Genomic DNA, 18,834 nt, shown 5'->3' on the forward strand with positions numbered 1-18,834 from the left:
GTACTTCAGTGTCATTGTATTTGCTGTTCTTTCTGTCAACGTTGCCGTCTCTTCTTCAGTCACTACTTAACCCTTCAAGCTTCGGCTCACGTGTTAACTCCTGAAAGCATATCCTGGCTCTCAGCTCACTTTTTCATCAGGCACTGTGATTTAGATGCCATTCCGCTAAGTGAGGATAGACGGACAGAGGCCAAGGGGCTCTAAGTTCTAGAAAGTCATTGACACAGAAGCCCCTGCTCCTCTCTGCTGTTCAGTGCTTGCTGTCCCGTTGCTTTAAAATTCCCTTTTGGAATCACTATCCCTGTAATATAGCATTTGTCAGTGATAACTGTTTTTTGGTTTCATTTTCCTAGTTTTCTGTCAGGACGCTTTGAGTTCTTTGAGAATAGATTATCTTGTTCTTTTCTGTACCTCAGCGAATATCACATTACCAAACTTATGGCATTCGGTACACGTTGAATTGATTTTCCAGGTTACTCATAGCAGAAGCTCTGGAGTGGCATCTTTGGGGATGCTTCCAACTCCCAGTCCTTTTCTCTTTGAAATATCCTTTATTTCAAGTTCTACCCCGTTTACTCATCCCACTCCAAAACCCTGTTCCCATGAATTTCTCACCAAGGACTCTAACCCGTGATCTCTTGCCCTTCTGTGGGCACTTACTGAACTTACAGTCTGCACTTCGGAATTTCACCATTTATTTTATATTGTATTCATAACCCTTTCAATGAGATTGTAGCGTTTTTGAGGTTAGGGGTTATATCTTATCCTTAATTTTTTTTAATTACTCATAACTTATTATAGTCTTAAGCACACAGTACATGTTCAGTAAATGCTGACTTAATTGACTTTACAGATTGATCTACTTCCTAGGGGAAGTCTTCTATACTAGCATAAGGAAAGTAAATGACTCCATCTAGTCTGAATATGCAGCTTCGAGGACTACCCTCCATTCATCCCTCATAGAATTTACATTTATTCTTTGGATAAACTGTCTTAATCTCACATAGCCTGTATTCATATTCTGATATCCCTTTGTCATTATCTGTGCCTTAGTATAAATATATACCTTATATTAATAGTTACTTAAAATTTTTTTTTGGCTGTGCTGGGTCTTCGTTGCTGCGTGAGCTTTTCTCTAATGTGGAGAGCAGCGGCCACTCTCTAGTAGCAATGCGCAGGCTTCTCATTTTGATAGCTTCTCTTGTTGCAGAGCTCAGGCTCTACGGCACATGAACTTCATTCAGTATTGGCGGGATCTTCCCAGATCAGGGATGGAACCCGTGTCCTCTGTGTTGGTAGGCAGATTGTTTACCACTGAGCCACCAGGGAAGTCCCAATAATTACTTTTAACTTTTTTTTTTTTTCCCCTTGCAGTTAAGTGTCTTGCATCATTCAAATGATGATGATGATTTCTAATAGCCAGCTTTGTTGACAACTTATTTGCAGTATGTCCATCATCACACTAAATACTTAACCATGTAAGATAGATAGTCCCACATTCACAAATGAAGAAATCAAGGCTTGAGGTTAAGTAATGTTCCTCAGTCACATAGTCAGCTAGTGGCAGAGCTGGAACTCAGAAGCAGATGGCCCAGAGTATTCTTAACTACTGTATGGCTAACCTGCAAATAGAATGTTAATTATGATATCTAATTTCCCCCTCTCCCTCCCGTCATTGATCTCTTGTTTGAATCTTTCTGATATTTTCTCTCACTGTGATTTATCTCTGATATTCTTTTCCTCTGCTAGTGATAGATAAGTGAGGGCTGGTCCCAGAAGGTAGAGGATATGGGAGGTAGATGTTTGAGGATTAACTTAGTTAATCCTCCAGAGGGAGAAAGGGGTTCCTTTGGTTGGGTTGGTTTAGATAGTGTGGCAGAAAGGCCTCAACCAGTTTGTCCCTATAGAGCTTAACCTAGTAAACGCATAAAACACATCAAATTTGGGAAATTAAGAAAACAGTAAACAACTAATCAAAAGAAACTAAGTTTGGATCAAAGCGAGATGTAGATAGTGTTTGTGGGACTTGAGAAGGGAGTAGATTAGGGAAGGTAATTCTAGGTCAGACAGAAGTATCACGGCACTAAGGACCCCATATTGAGCTTTTTGCATTGGGCGTAGGAGTTGTGTCTTCTCACTTCTCCCTGGAAAAGCTACTTTTTTTCAAATGCTCCACTGTTCATTACCTCTTGAACCATTACTTAAAATCCTTCCTAATTCTCCCTTTCATTGTCTGTCTCTTGTTTCCAGTTTTTTAGAATGAGTGGCTAGGGAGAACACACAGACATGCATACCTCAGCCCTAGCATCAGCAGTGAGGACCTTGGCCTTGGTTGCTGTGCTCTGTGTGCTCTCACTAGCTTTTTAGGTCCACTCTCTGTCTATTCCTCCCTGTTCTTTCAGCATCACACGGTTTCCCTTGCCCCCTGGCTTCTCATTAGAATAGGCCAGTGGCAGACATTAGCAGAACTTTGGGAGTGGCATGAGTTCCTCTACCTAAGGCCAAGGCTCCTGCTGAAATTATAGCCCTGTCCCTTGGCTACAACTCTCCACAGGTTTCAGTGACAGTCCCTTCAGATTTACGACTAGTAAAGACTTCCTTAGAGAAGCGCATGGCAACCCATTCCAGTATTCTTACCTAGAGAATCCCATGGACAGAGAAGCCTGGCGGAGTCCATAGGGTCAAAAAGAGACATGATTGACACGACTTAGCAGGCACACACTTGGTAGGAACAAAGTCTCCCTGCTGTTCCAAGTCCCTGGGTGCTTCACCAGCCCTGAACCTCCCCATACCTCTGCAGATAATCTCTTCATTAAATCATGTCCAGTTAGCCCTTTGAGAATAAGCATCTGCTTCCTACCGGTGCCTTAATTCAATCCCCTTCTTTTTTTGTCTGGATCTTGCTTATATTTCCTGCTTTGTAATTTCTTTTGAGTCTATCCCTAATTCTTTTTGTGCTCAGCATCCTGCATCTCAGTCCAGACTTCAACAGCTCAATTTGATAACAGTATTGACACTTGTATTACACTAGGATCTGTGGCAGTTACCTTTTCCCTAAGGTTTTGCAAGTCTCTAACTGGTTTAGTGTCTCCTGGTTCTCAATTCTGCAGCCAGATTGTTATTCATAAGCAGTATTTTAATTAGATGCTTTCTTTTCTCAAACATCTTCAATAGCTCCCAAGCCTGTAGAAAAAAATAGTAAACTATTTAACCTGATATTAAATCCTTCCATTATCTTATGTTTTAAACCTATTCACTGAGAAAGCCCTCTATTCTAGGGTGTTTTTTATAATATAATTTTTATTTTATATTGGGGCTTCCCTGGTGGCTCAGAGGTTAAAGCGTCTTCCTACAATGTGGGAGACCTGGTTTCGATCCCTGGGTTGGGAAGATCCCCTGGAGAAGGAAATGGCAACCCACTCCAGTACTCTTGCCTGGAGAATTCCATGGAGGGAGGAGCTTGGTGGGCTACAGTCCATGGGGTCGAAAAGAGTCAGACATGACTGAGTGACTTCACTTTCACTTTCACAGTTAATTTACAATGTTGTGCTAGTTCCAAGTGTACAGCAAAGTGGTTCATTTATACACACACATATATATTTTTTTCATTCTTTTTCCCTGTAGGTTATTTCAGAATATTGAGTGCAGTTCCTTGTGCTATACAGTAGGTCCTTGTTGATTATATCTTAGGTTTATTAACCATTCCTTAAATATACCTTTTGCTTTTTTAACTGTGATACTTTTTTTCATGCTGTCCTAACAAAGGTTCCTGTTTCTCCTCACTTATTTGTATACTACTTGTCTTTCAGTACAAGAACAGACTTGTCTCCCTCTTTCCGTTCCATCCTTTGTTCTCCAGTTCTGAGCATCGCACATGCAGGTGGGCTTCCCAAGTGGCACTAGTGGTAAAGAACCCACCTGCCAGTGCAGGAGATGCAGGAGACATGGGTTCAATCTCTGGGTCAGGAAGATGCCCCGGAAAAGGTATGGCAACCTGGAGAATCCCACGGACAGAGGCGCCTAGAGGGCTACGGTCCATGGGGTCGCACAGAGTTGGACATGACTGAAGCAACTTAGCACGCATGCCCAGCTGTACTGGTGACCCAGCACTGACAAGAATCGCAGTTAAAGTCACATGGCACTTAAAGTCCAGTGGGTGAGGCAGATATTAGTCAGATAATGGACAAGTAGCAAAATTGCAGCTGTGACAAGTGTAATGAAAGTCACAGCTTTTAACAGGGTTTTGTCTACTGAGAGTTAACATGGGAGTTTGCAAGCAGTACGGAGAGTTCCCCAGAAGGAATAGCAGTTATAAAGTCAGAAAAAACTGTATGTACCTTGATGGTATGTATCGTGTCTTGTTTGTCTGTTGAATAGTACACTTCTTGTAAAAGGAACTCAGTTTTTGCTGATTTTTCTTGAATCCTATGTCAGATGTGTTCTAACCACACCTCTTAGATTGATACCATCCCTTGCCTAGTGCCCATCCTTGGGGAATGTTTCCCACAGAGATCTCACTGTTTAGAATATATTGTTAATGGTATATCTGGCCCTAATGTATGCTACTTGTTATTTTGTCTTTTTTTCTTCACAAGTTGGCAAGTTTCTTCAAATGTTATGGGTCTGTATATTTCATATATCTTATATATCTTTCCTGTTTTATGTGTGCATGCATGAAGTCTCTTCAGTTGTATCTGACTCTTTGTGACCCTATGGATCATCGCCCACCCATCATAGCCCTCTGTCCATGGGATTCTCCAGACAAAAATACTGGAGTGGGTTGCCATGCCCTCCTCCAGGGGATCTTCCCGACCCCAGGGCTCAAATCGGAGTCTCTTACATCCCTGCATTGGAGGCGGGTTCTTTACTTCTAGTACCACCTGGGAAGCCCCATGTCCCATGACTCATCCCTAAAACCTAGTGTTTCCCAAATGTTGTAGATAAGTATTTATTGATGATGGTAAGAGACCCAATCTTCTCCCTCTGTCCTTCCTTTTCTAGGGAACAAGAGTCAGTAACCATCGGGGTCTGTTTTTTCAATTCAGGACTGGATATTAACAACCAAGCCTTCTTTAGGCTGTTGATAGATAAGCATAGAAGAGAAACCCACTTCTTTGAGAATTGGGGCAAGAAATACCTAATGATTAAATGAATAGGCATGTAGAGCCTTGAGGACATATAAGGAACTACTCCATGGTAGCGTGGCAGGGAAGTTGTGTTCATGATCGCTGGCTAAAAGGGGCAATGCCTGGATTCCAAAGCAACTTGACTTTCCTGGATTAAGCTGAGACAGTTTTCAGATTTCTCGGTCTTAACTTTTTTGTAATCCTTTTAAAACTGAGTGTAAAAGGTATTTGCTAGAGGATCCTAAAGTTGATGAGGGGAGGTGTGGGAAAGGAGTTGGTGGACTGATGGTAACACTGAAAGAGAAAGACCTGACCATGTTGTCAGTGGCTCTTCCAGCACAGCCCAGTTCCACCCTCCTTTCCCAAAGGAAGGCCAGTGAGTTCAGGCCTTAATAACAGGATTGGTTTTGATTTCTAAAAGAAGCTGGAGCGAAGAACATAGATTCAGCCATTTTATTTAGTAATAGTAACTTGTTCTGAACAGACAAAAATAAAATAAACCAAAAAAAAAAACCCGACATATTTTTCCTAGGTATGTTTGACCTGGTTTAGTCTTTAATGAAGTGAATGGAAAAACCATCCCTAGATATTTCTGCTTTCAATAGAGTTGGCCATGACTGAGCCCGAAGCCCAGGCTAACTTTACAGCAAAGGTAGTGTGTTATATTATGTTCCAGATAAGCTAGGTTACCTAGCAAGGGTAAAGGACCAGGGTGGCAGCCTTGGGAGGGGCAGTGTCCTTGACTAGTAGCAGTAGTATAACTGGCTGCTTTTCTCTGCTCAGGTCTCAGAGAGAAATCCCTGATGGTCTTACTAGCTGAGGCTGGGTTAGGGGGTCAGGCGGGTAATGAGGTAAAGCACAGAGTAGAGATTTCAGAAGCCTCTCCCATCAAAGCTAAAGCACCACGCCCTGCCCCATGCCCAGATGCTAGAATTGGGACTCTTCAGCACAGAAGGTATTCTCTTTGGGCTGCTTGCAGCCACACGGAAAGCTGGGCCTCTGCCTTGAGAATATCTTGGGTCCAGCAGCTCTTTAGTCCTGGCATTTAGATTCTAGGCTTGAGGCTTCCCTTTAGTACCTCTGACACCAAAGTGCTCAGCTTCTCAGTTTAATAGCCGTCACCTCCTGGGGCTGGAGCTGCAGCTGCCCCACCCCATGACAGCAGGGAAATAGAGAGGGGAACAGGACTTTAAGTGCCACAGGGACAGGACACTGGGCGTGCAAGCACACCGGCTTGTAGACCGTCCTAGATTTCCATGGATGGAGTGTCTCCCCTCCTCCTGGTCCTGTCGGCAGCACAGGGTTTATCGGAAGCCTCAGTGGACACCTCTTTATTCTGAAGAGCAACTTCCACCCCTCCCTTTCCCATCATCAAACCTGAAAGCCTTTGTCAGGCTTTGCATGTTGAAATGAGGATCACTGGCTGTAAGTTCTGGGAACCTGGGGAGTCCTACCCCCCAAACGAGAGCAAGCTACCTGCCCCCATGCTGAGCTCTCTGAATACTTTCTTTCTGCACATTCTGTATATTTGGTCCTATGTACATCTATATTACCTCTCTCTCTATGTGTGTGTGTGTGTGTGTGTATATATATATATATATATAATCTCTGTTTCTCTTTCTTAGATAAACCTTTGATTTATTTATCATAGCTTAATTCCCCGAGCCTCCAGCTACTTCTTGTCTGCTAACCCAAGTAAGACTCAAGGGTTTCATCGATTTCACTAGGTCCCCCCAGTACCACCCTTTCTCATCTTTGCACCCTGAGTATCCTCCCACATGAGTCATGTTGACCATCCTCTGAAATCTCCTCCCTTAAGATCTGTGCCCAGTGCTCTCCTCACAGTCCAAGTCCATGGTTGGTGTGGTCAGGGATCCCATTGCTCACCAGACCTGGCTGCTTCTAAAGCTTGCCTGATAGCCTGAAAGATGATTTCAGCTCAGAAGAGATGGGGGCTGTAGGCTAGAAAACCACTTAGGGTTGAGGGCAAGGGAGTGTTGTTCTCTGATGGGGCTTATAAGCCAGGTTGTATCAAAAGGATGGTATGATTTAAAGTGCAATTTAGAGCAAAGTCAGGGATTGTGCAGGAGAATGAAAAAGGGTCAGTCAGAAAGTGTTCATTTTGTTATCCAAGAATCTGAGGAGTCTGGAGGCTTGGAATAGACAGTGAGGGAATGGGAAAACAGCATTTCTCTCAGGAGGGAAGCAACTGTACAGAAGAAACTAGGTGGAGGACAATTTGAAAATAGGTCAGAAGATACACACACAACGCAGTGCTCTTTGCCTGCACAAGTTGAAAGAAATCAGGTGAGTCAAACATTGAATAAAGTGTAGAGCCCAGAAGGTGACTCTGCCTTCTGTCTTCTGTCTCAGATTTTCAAGTTGTTCTGGTTCTTGTTTGCTTGAGAGCTAGGGAGTAATGGTGGGGTTTACAGTAAGTGGAGAATGAAGGGTTAGTTGAGTTCAAGGAGAGATCATATAAGAGGATCTTGGGCAGTTGTAGTAAATGATAACCATGGGTCCACTCTCCAGATTTTGCGGGTTTCTCTGTAAGGCTCATCTTTACACAGATGCAAATACACATTCTGTATAAGTGTGTAGCTTATAACAATTTGTGTGTTTGTGTGTGTGTGTGCGTGTGTGTGTGTGTGCATTAGTTGCTATAGCCCACCAGGCTCCTCTGTCCATAGGATTCTCCAGGCAGGAATACTGGAGTGGGTTGCCAGTTCCTTCTCTAGATCTTCCTGACCCAGGGATCAAACCTGGGTCTCCCAGATTGCAGGCAGATTTTTTACCATCTAGGCCACCAGGGAAACCCATAACAATTGGCTGGTCTACCTTAAATAATTTGCCACTTGATTCATACATTGACTCTATGCGAATCCATCTGGGGTGGGGGAGAGTGTTCCTTGGTACCTAAATGAGAACAGGGAGCACTCTTGGGATTTGGAGCTTTAGAGAAAGTTCTGGCATCCATACACCCTTCATGACCTCATACCACAGTCCCCATCAGGGAACAAGGAATGGCCTGAGTCTGATCTCGTAAAATATGCCTTTTAACTTGCCTGAAACTGGCTTCATGGCAAAGGAGAGAAGAGAGAAGACTGATACTCATTTTATACTGTCTCGGGAATGGCTGAGGGAGACCATAGTTATTTGATCAGGAGGTGTAATTTCCTCCCCTCCCAGCACTGCCTAACAGAATGGCTGGCACTTTTCAGAAGGGCACTGGGAGGGGTAACAGTGAGTAGTGTCTGCCAGCCACAGAGTTCTGCCTCTGCTCAAACCTTAAAGCCACGCCAATTCCCAGAAGCTGTATACAGCAGTCTGGAAATCTGAGAATGTACTCCTCCCATTTGGTGGGTTGGTTTAACTTTCCTGCGACTCTGTGCCCTGTGAGTCTAGTTTTAGTCAAGCATCAGTGTTGAGAGGAAGGCCCTTGCATTTTCCCTCCCTTCCTTCAGAGCTGGGGTTAAGAGGAGAGTGGGCTGGGCAGGAAAGAATCAGGGAAGCCAGGGACAGTGTAATCAGGAACACTATTTCCAGACCTTTCTATGGGGCCTGGACATTGGACTTTTTCTAGGGGAATGAATTGTGGAGGGTCATCACATTATGGAACACAGGGAAACAGGGCTACATGGAGGACAGGTTCAAAGTTTTAAACAGTAGCTCTGTGTTAGTCACCCCACAGTGAAGAATTCAATATTCAGGTTGGGTACAGATGTGGTGGTTGTGTCTTTATGCTTTATATTCCCTGGGAGTAGAGGACATATGTGTAGGAACTGGGTATCCAAAGAGAGAGTCCAGTTTAGAAACTAGAAAGAGGAGAACAGTGGGGACCAAGGTCCTAGGTTAGAGTCGGGAGTTGCCAACAGAAAGTAAACTACACCATGAAAAACCCTGGCTTCTCTCCATAGGTTTTGGTGGAGAAAAATTATTCTGCCGACCTATATTTCTGAGGGCATATATCCCATCAGAGAGAGAGTCTTGCCTTAGGTAACATGGTAAGTGGGAAGATAGAGAGGGAGGGGGCTCCAGCCTCAAAGTACCAGACATTGGTGGTAATGGGAGGTGGGAGGGAGTCTATTCATCCAGCCGCACGGTCCTTCTAATGTGAGTCTCCAAGCATGGCTGAGGCCTTCTAAGCCACTTCAGCCTAATCTTCCCTCTCCTTCCCCCATCCTGGCTTAAGGGAGTTGTGCATCTTGGGGCCAAAGTGGGGTGAGGTGAAGGGAGGAAAATGTGGACTCCAGGTGACCTCGGGGTTAAAGAAGAGGAAGTGGAGAAGGATGCTTCTGGGGCTCCCCAGTAAGCCTGGATAACAAACATCCCTCACCCAGGAGCCACAAGAAGAAGAGAAACCAGAGGGATGGGGAGGTGGGACTCCAAGCCGTCAGACATTGCTGATGCGCACACTAATGGCACTGCCCTCCTTCTCAGCCTGCTCCCTTAGCGACTCCTCCAACTTGAGCTTTTCAGGGTCTCCATAGCGTACAGTGCTGTCACGGAGGCCGCTTGGAGAGGCTACTTTCACCACTTGGTCAAAAAGGCTGAAGTCTGCTATGTATTTGCCACTGGCTGACAGCGAGATGGCGGGTATGAACTCATAGCCCCAAAGGATCTCCTCTGGCAGGTAGGAAGTGCGCACCTGGCAGGTGGCGCTGGTGGATTCCACTGTCCCACTTAGGATCAGCACCAGCTCAAAGTCGCCCTCACCACTGCGGAGGGGGAGGTCTTTCAAGGGACTGGTCTCATCTACCACGTGGTAGAAAGTAAGGGGGAGGATGAGGAAGGGGCTGTCAGAGGCTGTATCCACTTGGAAAGTCACATTGACCTGGTTGAGGCGGATGTTCTCACCCTCCTTGGTCTGGTGGGTCTGAAGCAGTTTGCCTGTCACCTGGCAGCCAATGAGGAGGCTCTTACGCATGTTGGCCACTCGGATCATAAGGCAGGGCTTCCCATTGTGAGCGGCTACGACTGCGTGCTGGCTGAAACGGATGGTCTCCGCCCGCTTCTTGGGCCGGGCAATCTTTGCCAGGAAGGTACCTGTGATGAAGATCTCCAGGATGGTGGTGAGCACCAGCTGGGCAATAAGAAGCACAATGGCCAGTGGGCACTCCTCACTGATGTAGCGGAAGCCATAGCCAATGGTGGTCTGGGACTCAAGGGAGAAGAGGAAGGCCCCGGTGAGTGTGTGCACCTGTACCACACAGGGGGTGTGGTTGGCCGGGGGGCCCAGCTCCAGCAGGTCCCCGTGGGCCACGGCTACCAGATACCACACTACACCAAAGAGGAACCAGGTGCCTGCGAAGGTGGCAGAGAAGAGCAGCAGCTTGTAGCGCCACTGCATGTCAATGAAGGTGGTCCACAGGTCCTTGAGGTAGAGGAAGCGCTTGTCAGCGATGTGCTCCATTCTCACGTTGCTGCGGCCATCTTTAGTGAGGACTCTCCTCCTCCGGATCCCTGGGCCCATTAGGGGCCGGCTTTCCGTCTGAGTGGTCTGGTTGTAATATACCTTGGCAACCGAAGTCATCTGCAGAGAGCAAGACAGCATAATGAGAGTTACTGCAGAAATCCAGCCAACTCCCAGCCACCCCCTTCCCAACAGGAAGGAAGAAGTATTCATTTCAGTGCCACTGATCTGTTCTCTTATTAGCAAATGTTTACTGAGCACTTGCAACATGCCAGGCCCTGTAGTGCAAGATGCTGGGAAGTCAAAAATGAATCTGACAGCTGACAGCAACCTAGCTGTCCAAGAATTCACAGCCTAGTGAGAAAGATACTTGTTCAGCAAAGCAAATAATTGCAATATAGTCTGATATTTTTAATTCTTAGGCAGGGCAGAGAAGAAAAAGTAATAATAAGTTCCCAGTTCCTTGAAAGTGGCAGTGGGACTAAAGAGGGCTCTGCTGGTCTCCTTTCACCACAGAACTGGTTCTGTGAAGATCCCTAATTCTGAAATAGGATCCCTCCCTACTGTCTTGAATGACAACAGCAAGAAAGACTATCCTGTTGTTATCCTTCCAGGTCAGTCCCCCTGAACACACATATGCCCTTAATTTCTCCATTCTCTCCCCAACCTCCACTTCAGTGCTCACTGGTGATACTAAGATACTCTTCTAGCTGAGAAGATAGCAGAAACTACCTGTTCTTCCACCCCTCAAGATGTTCTCTAAGCACCCAGCCCATTTCACTATTTATTATTATTGTCATTATCATCTTTTTGCATTATCTAGGTTTGGGTCTGGAGTGGTGTCAGAAACAGCATAGACAGAACTGAGCAAAAGTAAACAAGCGATGGGGTAGGAAAAACATCTAACTGAAGCCTCCTGGCAGCACTGGGCCGTTTTCCTAAGGACTGGGAGAGATGCCAGATTGTAGGTGGCAAAATTGTCTTGACTGAAGTAGGAGAGTTGGGAGTGTATATTAGCTCGTGACTATGTGTGCTCAAGTTCAGATTCAGGAATGCTGTTTGTCCTGATAGTAGAAAGTGGGACAAGGCTCTGAAATAGGAGACAACTCATTTAATACAAGGTGCTTGGCACCTCTGCCCAAGGAATAACTTGTACTTTTCCAGCAGAGAAAGAATTATAATAAATTGAGCCCTTGGACTTGATATCTGCTGGCCAGGCCTTCTGGGAAGGAGCAGGTGATCTCTGGGCAGTTTGTTTCTTCTTGGAGAACACAGAGAGGCTCATCACATTCTCCATTCTCAGAAGTCTGTCCCATTGCATTTTATCCTTCTGCACACTGCCCCTTAGCCTGTATTTCCATGGCCTTATTGCTAGAAAGCTCTAAATTATCTAGGTCGATTCATATATTCACCCAGTCAGTCAGTTCAGTTGCTCAGTTGTGTCCGACTCTGCGACCCCATGGACTACAGCACAACAGGCTTCCCTGTCCATTACGAACTCCTGGAGATTGCTCAAAGTCGAGTTTGAGTCAGTGATGCCATCCAACCATTTCATCCTCTGTCGTCCCCTTGTCCTCCTACTTTCAATCTTTCCCACCATCAGAGTCTTTTCCAATGAGTCAGTTCTTTGCGTCAGGTGGCCAAAGTATTGGAGCTTCACCCAAATAGACACAAAATTGGAGATCACCAACAGACAAGAATCCAAGAATATTCAGAGACAGCCAACAGCGCATTTTACACTGCCCACTTGGAACTCATCCACATGAGACTCCTCAGCCAGACATGGCTATTTTGGAGAAGGAGACCCTGTAATTCTGAAGTTTGAAAAATTTTTATTTAGGGCCCAAGTAAAGCCCCATTCAGTACTCAGAAGTAGTAATATTAGTAAAAGAAACAATCACCACAAAACTTGCATCTGTGTGCAGTCACAGTTTACATGTTAGCATGCTTCTCATTTGACCCTCAAACTCTTGAAAGAAATGAAACTTCTATAGAAGATTTTGAAGAACAGGGGAATCTAAAACAGGTTCTAGAGAACAGAAGGCGTGCTAGAAAGTTGTGGATGAGTGAGCATGATTTTAATTTTCAAAAAGAAAATTTAAATGCATTTCACAAACTACAAAGAGGTAGACCATAGACAAGACTCTAGAATAGAACATTAAGATAGTGAATGCTTGGGCAGGGTTGGGGAAAGGCAGTTATCAGTAGGACCCAGCATGGGGTTACTAAGAACAAGTCAAATGATGTTAACCTAATTTTCTTTGACAAGGTTACTAATTTGGCACATCAGAGAAATGTAATAGAGAAAGTGCAACTAAGCAAGATTTTTTTTTTTTTTTTACAAGATCTCTCGTTATGTCCTTGGGGATAGAGACAAATGAACAAAATGCTTCTCTAATTGGGTGGCTTAAAAATAAAAAATCAGTGTTACTGGTGAGTGGATCATGAGAGCCTGAAATAAGCTTTCTAATGATGTACCAGAGAGCTTTATCTTTGGTCTTGCCCTCAGTCAATGTTCTTAACACTAATTTTATTCAAAAATATAGAACACATGGCCATCGATTATGCAAATGACACAGAGTTGGGACAGATCAAAAAGAAGCCAGATGAGTGGGCCAAATATAACAAAAAGGATAAACATAGGATTACATATTTGGGTCCAAAAATTACCTGAGCAAGTTCTGCAATTGGAAAGATGTGATTTCATAAGCAGAACCATGAAAATAAATGTAAGCATTTTAGCAGAAAGTAATCCAATGTGAGTTACTTATGTGTTTTGGCTGCCAAAAAAGCAGTGCAGTTGTAAGTTCCTTGAGTTGAACTAAAGTATCTAAGGATTCAGTTGAGTCTGAACCTCTGTTCATCTCACATCTGCAGTATTGAGTCTCAAGGAACAATCAGGACATGAGGGTCTTCAGAACCAAATCATGTGAGAAGTGGTTGAAGGTAATGGAGAAGTTTACTTGGGAGAAGAGGCAGCCTGAGGGATATGAAGGCTATGTGAGAATATTTGGTTTGAATGCACTGCCATGTGAACACAAGTTTGAGCTCCAAGGGGAACAACCAGGACCACTGAGTTTAAACCGTCAAGAAAAAGATAAACTGCCAAGGAAAGGATTCCAGATTGATATGAAGAACATTGTAACAAATGTAGAAAGAGCATCTCAAAAGGTAGAGAGTACCCTGTCCCTGGAAGTGTTCAACGCCAGGTAGGATGAGAACTTTACAGAGATTCTACAGAGGAGATTAGAGCTTTGGATGGGAGGTTTAAAGACTGTCTTTAAGTTTCTGACTACATTCATAGAAGATCAAGATGCCTGCCTCCTTCCTGTCTGTATCGCCTCACTTTATACCATGACATCCAGGGATCATACACTGAAGTCCTAGCTTTGCTTGTGCTGAGGAGAGACCCTGTATAATCTGGGGAAATGGAAGCTCTTGGGGCTCAAGGGATGTCTTGCTTATTGTTCCCAACGTAATAGTCTATAATTATATATCATTTGGGGGCTTCCCTTGTGGCTCAGTTGGTAAAGAATCCGCCTGCAATGAGGGAGACCTGGGTTCGATCTCTACGTTGGGAAGATCCCCTGGAGAAGGGAAAGGCTACCCACTCCAGTGTTCTGGCCTAGAGAATTCCATGGACTGTATAGTCCATGGGGCTCCAAAGAGTCAGACACGACTGAGCAACTTTCACTTCACTTCATATATCATTTTACAGTTTATGAGACATGTAATTTGACCCCCACACCGTGAGGTAAGTAGGAAACGCATCATTAGAAACTAAGGTTCAAAGACGTTTGCTCCAAGTGGATTTGGAGCCAGAACCCAAGTCTTCTGGCTCCAGAACTTTTAAATTATAGCAACTGCTTGCATATATCCCGAGTTCATTCTCACCGTCTCATGTTCTCAGGAGGTGCCTCTGTAGTTTCCTGTATAGAGGAGCACAGCTAATACAGAGAAGATGGGGCGCAGAGCTTCCAGAGGCCAGTGTTAAGGCGACAGATTCTTGGGCAGTGGAGGTTTGGGCTACTGTTAGTGGTGACTGCCGCCTCCAACTGTGGGCCTGCTGTTGCCAGCCTTTGTATCTGCCTCCTCCAGCTGTTACATGCTGCTCCCAGCTATTGCGCTACCTCCCACCGCCAGGCAGCTTTGTTCTCCACAGTACTGAGAATCGGAAGCATATGAACAAATCTGCTACACTCCACCCCCAGGGCTGGCTGGGCCCCTGGAGAAGGGGGCAGCGTAGAGTTCTGGAAATGATTTGTTGCTGCCCCACCTGAAACACATAACTGTCTCCTCTAGAGGGTGCTGTTTCCCCAGAACAGTCCCAGCCAGATACCAGGGACAGTAGCTGAAGAATTCTGAAAACAAAAGCAGCCTCTCAGCTGTCAGACACAATCACCTTCTTTCTACACCAAAAATTAAGCTAATAAGTCCCTAAAACAAAAGCCAGTCACACCTACAGTGATGTCCAACACGTCCCCTTAGCAAACACCTCTCCCTCCTGATTCACACCTGCAGATGGATCTAAGCTTTATTTCTTTATCTAAGAGCTCATGAGTCATTTATTCTCCAGAATGGATTTATCAGAGCCTTTCTTGAGTACCGGACTGCTCTGCAGTATGCACGCTCCTCCTGTGATTAAAACTGATTCCTGGCTCCCCATTGCTCTGAGCACAACATTCAGGGCTCTTCGTGATTTGGTCCCTGCTTCCTCCTTGGCTTTGGTCTGGCCACTTTTCTGCTCATATCCTAGACTCTGGCTCCATAAAGCCCCTCACATCTACCTTTACCTCTGGATCTGCTTTTGCTCTGCCCCGCTCCTTGCCCACCAGGATGATGACCTTCAGCTTATCTTTCAAAACTCACTCAAGTGTTAGTTTCCCCCTTGGAAGCCTGCCTGACAGTTAAAGAAACAGTTCATCTCCACCTCCCCGCCTCCAGAAGCAGTTTGTACACATTCCTATTTTCAAACATCATGGTGTTTTGCAACGGTTTGTTTACAATTGTTTGCCATCTGTGAGTTCTGAATTTAAGGCCACAGACTGTGCACATCACCTGTTTCACTAGTACTGAGTGCAGTTTGTTGAGAAAGTCTGAGTAAAAGGATGACTAGAACCCTGATTTGGACAAAGGCCTGAGTCAGGGCTGCAGCCATGGTCTACCTCATAGGGACCCAAGTTTACACGTGCACAGATGTTTACAAATTCTTTTTTCAAAAGGTGGGATAGAGCAAGCCCCAGGCACAGGTCCCAGCTCCCTCTGGATCTGCAGTTCCCTTTCCAAGAGGATGAAGGAGGAGAACAAGCCTATACACAGCTGTGGGCATTGGGGAGGACTCTGCCAAACGGCATGACCAGAAAGGATGCTTCAGCCCCCTCCCTGAGGCAGTGGAGCAGGGGCAGCTTAGAGCTGTGTACCTGTCAGGCTGGGAGTGGGGTGGGCGGGGAAGCAGCCCTGAGCAAAGAGCTTTATCCTCTCTGTGGCAAGAGCAACCCAAATGAAGAAGCTTTGGGATACGAATTCTAAATGCATCCATTTCCATGTGTAAATGAATTCTCTTTCTTCTACTTCTGCCCCTCTTTGGTTTCCTAAATAGTTAACAGTGCCAGGACTTCCCTGGTGGTCCAGTGGTTAAGACTTCGTGCTCCAATAAAGGGAATCCTCAGAATGGGAGAAAATAATTGCAGATGAAACAACTGACAAAGGATTAATCTCCAAAATATACAAGCAGCTTATGTAGCTCAATACCAGGAAAACAACCCAATCAAAAAAATGGGTGGAAGACCTAAACAGACATTTCTCCAAAGTAGACATACAGATGGCCAACAAACAGGAAATGATGCTCAGCATCACTCATTATTAGAGAAATGCAAATAAAAACTACAATAAGGTATCACCTCATACCAATCAGAATGGCCATCATTTAAAAATCTACAAATGCTGGATAGGATGTGGAGAAAAGGAAAACCCTCTTGCACAGTTGGTGGGAATGTAAATTGATAGATATGGCTGCTATGGAGAACAACATGAGTCCTTAAAAAAAAAAAAAACTAGGACTAGAACTACCATGTAACCCATAAATCCCTCTACTGGCCATATATCCTGTGAAAATCGTAGCTGAAAGGGGCACATGTATCCCAGTGTTCGTTGCAGCACTTTTTTACAGTAGCTAGGACGTGTAAGCAGCCTAGATGTCCATCAACAGATGAATGAATACAGAAATTGTGGTACATATATACAACGGACTGTTACTCAGCTTTAAAAAAGTACACATTTGAGTCAGTCCTAATAGGTGGGTGAACCTATAGCCTATTGTACAGACTGAAGTAAGTCAAAGACAAATACTGTATATTAAGCATATATATGGAATCTATACAGATGGTACTGACGAACCTATTTGCAGGGCATCAGTGGAGATGCAGATATAGAGAACAGACTTATGGGCACGGTGTGAGAGAGAGAGGATGAAGCGAATTGAGAGTAGCATGGAAACATACATTACCACATGTAAACTAGATAGCCAGTGAATTGGCTGTGTGACACAGGGAGGTCAACCCAGTGCTCCATGACAACCGAGGAGGGCTGGATGGGGAGGGAGCTGGCAGGGAGGCCCAAGAGGGAGAGGACGTATGTATACCTGTGGCTGACTCATGTTGATGTATGGCAGAAACCAGCACAATATTGTAAAGCAAATAACTTGCAATAAAAAATTAAAAAAAAAAGACTCTGTACTCCCAATGTAAGTGGCACAGGTTTGATCCCTGGTCAGGGAATTAAGATCCTGCATGCATGGTACAGCCAAAAATTTTTTTAAATAGTTAACAGTGCCATAACTTCCAAGTTAACTGCATTGAAAATGTTTCATAACATCTCAAACTCTGCTCCTTCCTCATCCCAATATTCATCAGGTGCCACATGCTGTGGATTTGTTACTATGTCTCTTCCCCCTCATTTCGTTGTCTGAGTTCAGGTCCTTAATACCTTTTGGCTGAACCATCAACCTCCTACTCATCTCCTGTCTCTATTCTTTCTCTCCCCAAATCCTTCCCACACTGCTACCGGATCACTCTTCCTAAGCTACGCCTCTGATCACGAATCAGTGCACATGCATCCGGTACTTCACATAGCACTTCTACTCTCGTGGCATTCCTATGAGATATTAAGGTTACAATCCTTATTTTATGAATGAGGAAACTGAAGCCAAGGGAGATGATGTGATTGGTAAATCGAGGTCTTTGCTCTCCCAAACTTTCTCCCTCCAAACTCCATTTGTCATTGTACTATAACTATCTCAGATCCTTCCCCAGCTCAATCCCTTCTACTCTTGGTTTAGGTTTTACAGATGATGTGTCCACTAGGTATCAAAGACAGGCCAAACTCAGTCTGGAGCATTCGCAGAGTCTGCTTCTGTACCTTCTTTCCAGCCTTCTTTCCTGCCTCTTCTGTCCTTGGCAAACTTCAGACAAACCAGCAGTCCCCTGCTCCCTATTGCACAAACCCCGGTTTTCCTGCCTTCAAAGGGCTGTTCATGCTCCTGTCTCTTCCTGGACTCCTTTTCTCCTTGTCTTTATATAGCTGAGATATCTTTCAGAGCCCATTTCAAATGATTCCTTTTCCATGAGGACTTCTCTGACCCCCACAGCCTTAAGTAAAGCCTCTGAAAAAAAAAAAAATATATATATATATATATGTGTGTGTGTGTGTGTGTGTGTGTATTTATATTCCATCTATATCTTCTATTGCACGTCTACTTGGTATAACATGTATCTTCTACTACAAAGAAGCTTATTGAAATAAGGATTCAGGTATAGCATATTTCGATTAGCCTGACATATGATTAACACAATGTATGACACACAGTAGGTACTCAAGAAGTAGTTTCAGTCAGGTCAGTCGCTCAGTCGTGTCCGACTCTGCGACCCCATGAATCACAGCACACCAGGCCTCCCTGTCCATCACCAACTCCCGGAGTTCACCCAAACTCATGTCCATCGAGTCGGTGATGCCATCCAGCCATCTCATCCTCTGTGGTGCCCTTCTCCTCCTGCCCCCAATCCCTCCCAGCATCAGGGTCTTTTCCAATGAGTCAACTCTTTGCATGAGGTGGCCAAAGTATTGGAGTTTCAGCTTCAGCATCAATCCCTCCAATGAACACCCAGGACTGATCTCCTTTAGGATGGACTGGTTGGATCTCCTTGCAGTCCAAGGAACTCTCAAGAGTCTTCTCCAACACTACAGTTCAAAAGCATCAATTCTTCAGTGCTCAGCTTTCTTCACAGTCCAACTCTCACA

General features: G+C 44.8%; 1 protein-coding gene across 1 annotated transcript in view; it reads right to left on the bottom strand.

Annotated features, from left to right (window-relative positions):
* Positions 1 to 5,564: 5,564 nt before the first annotated feature.
* KCNJ10 (potassium inwardly-rectifying channel, subfamily J, member 10) overlaps positions 5,565 to 18,834 on the bottom strand; it is a 36,643-nt gene continuing 23,373 nt past the window's right edge. The window contains exon 2 of the mRNA XM_010846872.1: positions 5,565 to 10,659. Coding sequence (XP_010845174.1) covers positions 9,520 to 10,659 — 1,140 coding nt within the window. The 3' untranslated portion in view covers positions 5,565 to 9,519. The remainder of the gene's footprint in view (positions 10,660 to 18,834) is intronic.

Source organism: Bison bison, unplaced genomic scaffold (assembly GCF_000754665.1).
Source record: "Bison bison bison isolate TAMUID 2011002044 unplaced genomic scaffold, Bison_UMD1.0 scf7180017864240, whole genome shotgun sequence".
Lineage (NCBI taxonomy): Eukaryota > Metazoa > Chordata > Mammalia > Artiodactyla > Bovidae > Bison > Bison bison.